This window comes from Pteropus alecto, unplaced genomic scaffold (genome assembly GCF_000325575.1).
Source record: "Pteropus alecto unplaced genomic scaffold, ASM32557v1 scaffold21, whole genome shotgun sequence".
Classification (NCBI taxonomy): domain Eukaryota; kingdom Metazoa; phylum Chordata; class Mammalia; order Chiroptera; family Pteropodidae; genus Pteropus; species Pteropus alecto.
Window position 1 is genome coordinate 16,576,988 of NW_006436282.1, and position 5,940 is coordinate 16,582,927.

At 45.1% G+C, this 5,940-nt stretch overlaps 1 protein-coding gene across 1 annotated transcript in view; it reads left to right on the forward strand.

Annotated features, from left to right (window-relative positions):
* Window positions 1-276: 276 nt before the first annotated feature.
* The window catches only part of GPNMB (glycoprotein nmb), a 24,068-nt gene continuing 18,404 nt past the window's right edge, over window positions 277-5,940 (forward strand). The window contains exon 1 of the mRNA XM_006911989.3: window positions 277-422. Within this exon, the coding sequence (XP_006912051.1) occupies window positions 353-422 (70 nt within the window). The 5' untranslated portion in view covers window positions 277-352. The remainder of the gene's footprint in view (window positions 423-5,940) is intronic.

The following is a 5,940-nucleotide window of genomic DNA, read 5'->3' on the forward strand; positions in this document are numbered from 1 at the left end:
ATTTCATTTGGTGAAGGATATTAAAATAGCGTCCATGGGAAAGGAAGTTAACTGGAAACTTATTTAACTAGAAATGTGGAATCACAACATTGAAACAGTGTGCATCTGAAATGCGAATAAACAGATGCTAAGAGAGAGTGAGTCAGAAGCACATGAGTTGTAAGAAGTTGAACTCAAGAGACCAGGCAGTGCTGCTTAATACCATCACATGATCAGCCCCGAGGCCCCTATTTAATTAAAATAAGGAGGGAGGCGCAGCAGAGACCAGAAGAGCACTGCTGTCCTTCGTGGTTGGGGCCAGAGGAGTTAGTTACAAGTTAAACCTCGATCGCTGGGTCTGTGAGAAGTCAGCATGGAATGTCTCTACTCTTTCCTGGGCTTTCTGCTTTTGGCTGCAAGATTGCCACTTGATGCCACCAAACGTGAGTAACTCACTTTCTGTGTTTAACCCACTCTGGCTCCTGGCTGAAGAGGTGTGTTGTCCAAAGTAACGTCTGAGCTAGAAACTGGACTTTGTGACGCTCGCTCCTCAGGAAGCTTTCCCGCTCACTCATTTCTTCTTCTGGAAACTGTTGGGAATGTTCAAACTACAGCCAAATGCTTCCAGCTCCACTCTTTGCTTCAGGCTCTTGGAAAGTAATAACTGCAGCCTGCATCTCTCTTATGGCGCTTTTTTCCATTGCAATTGCCACCTACTGTCTTGCCAGACAGTGGGAGGGTGGGGGTGTGAGGGGAGCAGTTTCTGGCCTGAGAACAAAGCATTGCTACCCACAAAGTTTGTCTGGTTTCTGTCCAATAGGGTAGAGAACTCAGATAAAATGGGGCCCCAAATCTGGAGACAAGCTAACAATCGCAACCCAGAAGCCGTTGCTAATACTGATATTTCTTCCCAGACCTGCAGGAACTTGCTGCTGCTATAGTGAGATTTCTGAGAGAAGAGCTGAAGCCCTGGGGGTCTCCATTCTAGTTATGCACTAGAGGTTGGGGACTTTTTAACAATGCTGGTGCCCAAATCAGTAGAATCAGAATTTTTGGAGGTAGAGTGGGCGCGTCCTTGTTTAAAAAGCTCCTCTTGTGATTAAATGCAAAGCCAGAATTTTTCTTTTTCTTTTTTTTTTTTAAATACTTTTTTCCATAGTTTGTTCACAGCAGTATCATCACAAACACGAGGAGTGCACTGTGCTGCTTGCTTTAGGACAGCTCCAACATCTCTAGGGGATAGGTATTTTTCTGTTCCTATACCTTTACAGAACCACGTCCATACAAAGACAGAATTTTGAGCCACTGGGCTGTGTGTGGCCCACTTGTCCAGTCCAGGGGGTGGGCAGCGATAGCGGCCCCATCTTCCAGACAAGAGTTAGTGTGCAGTGAGAAAGGAAGTGAATTATACATCACACCGAAGGGCCACTCCGCCTCACTCCAAAAGACTAGTGACAGTCACTGGATGAAAAGTCCAGGGGTCCTGATTCTGCCCGGCAACTGGGGAAGGGAGGCGCTGAGCAGGGACTAGCATCTACCTCGTGCCCACCATGTGTAGCCTTTATGCTGGCTGCCTCCCTTAACGTCACTCAAGTAATCCCCTACAACACCTTTGTGGAACAGATGGTCTTTCCCGTATTCAACAGTAAGGAAACCGAAGCCCAGGTGTTGTTTTTCACCTGCTCCGCCCAGCTCTGGGAGAGAGGGGTCTTGGAGGCACGACGGGAGGGGCCTGTGCACGCATCATTTCACTGGCTCTCCTAGCTCTCATGGGAGAGGACTGGCCTATAATTAGTGTGTCCTGGCAGAGCGCGATCTGGGCGGGACCGCTGGTAGTCCCGCAGGGTGAGGGCGGGTCTCCGCGGAGCTGGGAGGCCCGGGTGGGGGTGGGGTGTGTAAAGGGGGTGCTAAGGGCCGCGGGCCCACCCCTATTCCCCACCCCCGCGGGGGGAGGCAAGGGGCGTGGCAAGGGGTGGCGCTCAGCATTTGGGGGGAAGTGGAGGGGAGCGGCCAGAGGCGCTGCCAGTTCTGCTGCAAGCAGCTGAGGCCGGAGGCTCGGGCACTGCAGGTCCCTGGAGACCCTGCCCGGCCATCTCCTGAGACTGGGCCCAAGAAGAGGCCTGGTGGCTTTGACAAGGGAGTCCAGACGCAAGGACTGCGGCGGGGTGCCGGGCGGAGCGGCACTGGCCTGTGTTTGGCTCACGTGGCTTGGGGACCACCTGGGGAGGCTGGCACTGTGATGATCTCGTTTCCCAGACCAGGAACCGGGCCACAGAGAGGGCAAGTAACTCGCCCAGGCCACACAGCGGCTAAGAGGAAGAAGGCGGCTTCCGTGCAGGCTGCCGTCCTTCCTGCAGCGGACAGACTTGGGTTCTCTGCCTGCGGTGAGACAGGGCTGCAAGCTTAGCTTCATTGAGCTTTCATTTCTTCTTTTGCAAAACCGAGAAATGGGATTCTTGTGAGATCAGCTAACCAAAAATGTTTGGAGTGGGAATATACATGGTAGCAATTGTCTTACCTCAGTGAGCCTCTCAGACAGACTACCCCAGAGTGTGCTGTCCGGGGAGATGGAGGGACAGCCTAATCGCAGCCTTCTTCCCACTAGCTCGTCTTTGCTCAGTAAAACAGATGAGCCTGAGGTTGAATCACGCTGTCAGTTTGAGAGGAGTCCCAGTCTATTAGGCAATGCAAACAAAACCTGGACTTTCCTGGTTTCACCTTGCCCTAGACTAGAGATTCTGGCCAGAAAAAGTAAGGATGGATGGGATTTAGAAGTGTCTCAAACACTCAGGGGTTCACGGTCCCGGTAGAAAGGAGGAAGGGGAGGTGTAGACAGAGAGTTGAGCAGCTGGCACCCACCTCTCTGCCGATGGCCAGAGCAGGGAGGCTAACCTGCCGAGGGAAAACCACAGCAGTGCTGGGAGTGACTCAGTTTACCTTCACATCTTCCCCCAACACATACCCCCCCCATTTTTTTTCCTTTTAAAGTCTGCTTAGCATTGTGTTTGATGTATTTCTTTATTAATTCAACTTTGTTAGTTTGAGGGCGTTATAGAGTCACATGTAGTTTTCAGAAATACGGCAGAGATCCCCCTGCACCATTGGCCCGGTTTCCCTCAATGGTAACATCTTACGAAACTATTGTACAAGGTCACAGCCAGGGGTCTGGCACTGACACAGTCAAAGCACACAATAGTTCCATCGCCGCAAGCATCCCTCACGCCTTTTACAGCCAAACCCGCACCCCTTTCCCACCCTACCCCTCCTCCAGCCCCTGGCAACCACTAATTCATTCTCTATTTTTGTAATTTTGTCGCTTCCAGAATGTTATATAAAGAATGTTATATACATGGAATCACCACAGGATGTAATCTTTGGAGATTGGCTTTTTTTAGTCAACCTGCTTTATGGACATTGCATGTGTCAGCAGTCTGTTCTTTTTTATCACCGAGTAGTACTCCGTAGTACGGGGGTACCGCCGTTGAAGCCTTCACCTGTCGAAGGAAATCTGGGTTGTTCCAGTTGGGCTATGATGAACAAAGCTGCCAGGAACATTCAGGGACAGGTTTTTGTGTGAACATGAGTTTCCGTTTCTGTGGGACAAATGCACAAGAGTGCAACTGCTTGCTTGCATGGTAATTATATGTTTAGTTTTACGAGAAACCGCCAAACTCTTTTCCAAAGTGGCTGTACCATTTTACATTCCCACCAGCAATGAGTGAGGGATTGTTCCTTCACATCCTCACCTACATTTGATGTGTCACTATTTTTTTATTTTGGTCACCCTGATAGGTGTATAGTGATATTTCACTGCGGTTTTGATGAGCATTTTTCTACTGATTAATGATGTTGAACATCTTTTCATGTGTTCCTTTGCCATCTGTACACCCTCTTCAGTGAAATGTCTGTTCAGGTCTTTTACCCATTTTTTAATTGGACTGTTTGTTTTTCAACAGAGTTTTGAACATTTAAAAATATATTTTAGATATTCTTTATCTGAAGTACAGCTGGTAAATATTTTCTCCCAGTTTGTAACTTGCCTTTTTATCTTCTTCGCATGGTATTTTACAGAGCAAAGTTTTTCATTCTGGTGAGGTTTAATGAATCGTTTTTTTTCTTTTATAGATCATGTCTTTGGTGTCAAGTCTAAAATTCTTGCCTAGCCTAGTCTAGCCTGAATATCACTCCTATGTTTTTTGCTTTTTAGTAGCCATTTGTTGAAAACCATTTAGTAACCATTTGTTGAAAAGCCTAGCTTTCCTCCATCAGATCGATTTTGCTTCTTTGTCAAAAATTAGTAGGGCATATTTGTGTGGGTCTCTTTCTGGGTTCTCTGTTCTGTTCCATGGACCTGTGTCATTCTCCTTTTAATTTTGCATATTTCTTTGACTGCTGACATTTAAAATCAGAAATCTGTTTTGATTATGTTTCTGAAAACACTGACTTTCCCTCAGGATGTGAGGAAGTGGAAGACTCTTTGGAACAGTAGAAAAAACTGGTCCTGGGAATCAAAAGATGTGAACCTTCATTTTTACTCGGTTAAAGGTGATCCCTAGTGAATCACTGTCACTTCTCTAGGCATGAATTTCTTCATCTACGAAATGGAGAGGCTTGAACTAATCTTAGTTCTTTGCAGATTGAACATTCTACCACTCTGTGACTTGGTTCGAGTGAATTTCCAGTTATAAACGTTTACTGATAAGCATGCATTTCCTACCCTCACTTAGTAGTATCGTTTTCTAAATAGGAACAATCTCACAGAATCAGAGGACATTTGGGTTTTGTCTGATTTGAAGGCCTAGGGAATACACATATCCTGAGTTCACACGGCCTGTTTAGCAGAACCAGGACTAGAAACCGGGTTCTGTGAGTCCCAGTTTAATGTTCTTTCCTAGTCCATCTAGCTCCATTATAAGAAGGGAACAACATTCTGCTCCTTCCTCTTACTAGGGAGGAAGAATAGGAGACAGACATTAGTGTCATCCGTTCAATATGGCTTCTCTGAGTACCTACAAAATACCACACCTTGTGGAAGACCTCTTCCAGGATTTAAGAGAAGACAGTGTTTCTGGTTCTAAGAGTTCATGGCCATCTGAATTGCTGAGATAACAGTTTATGATAATATATGATTAGGGTATAGCTGAGGATTATAGACAATTGACAATTGAGCTTTAGTCTGTGAGTAACAGAATACTCAGATAGGTTGAGTAAGACACTCAGTATCACAATAAGCCCAGGGCTAGAGCAAGAGCTCAACAATATCATCAAGAACTCTTTTCATCCTTCCATTCTGAAATCTTTGATGTGTTGGCTTGCTTCTTCAGATCTGTGCCCTCATGTTTAAACATGGCTGTCCCAGCTCTAAGCATCACATCATTACCCTGCCACCTCCAAAATCAATTCTAAGGAGAATTACCTAAACACACCAAATAAAAAGCAGAGTAGAATTTTAAACCCACTTCCAATATATAAAAAAAAAATGTATATAGATTAAAAGTAAAAGGATGGAAAAAGATGAGCCAATTAAGCACTAAGAATATCAAGGTACGCTCAGAACAAGAAGTATTACCAGAGATAGAGGTCAATTCCTAATGATAAAAGGATCAATTCATGAAGAAGACTTAAACATTCTAAACAGAAATTCAAAATATATAAAGCAAAAATTAGTGGGACTAAAAGAATAAAGTGACAAATTGGCAAATCCATATTTATAGTTGAAGATTTCAACATCAGTCTCTCAGTAATTGAAATAACAAGTAGACAGAAAACCAATAGGAACATAAAAGTCTGAAAAAACGTTATCAAACAGCCTGACAAAAATGATATTAAACACTGAACTCAAAAACTGTAGACTATACAACTGCATATGGAATATTCACCGAGACAGACTATATGATAGGCCATAAAAAAAAAATTAGATTGTTCAACAGGGCTCAGCAGTATGCAGCTCTTGGAATCTAA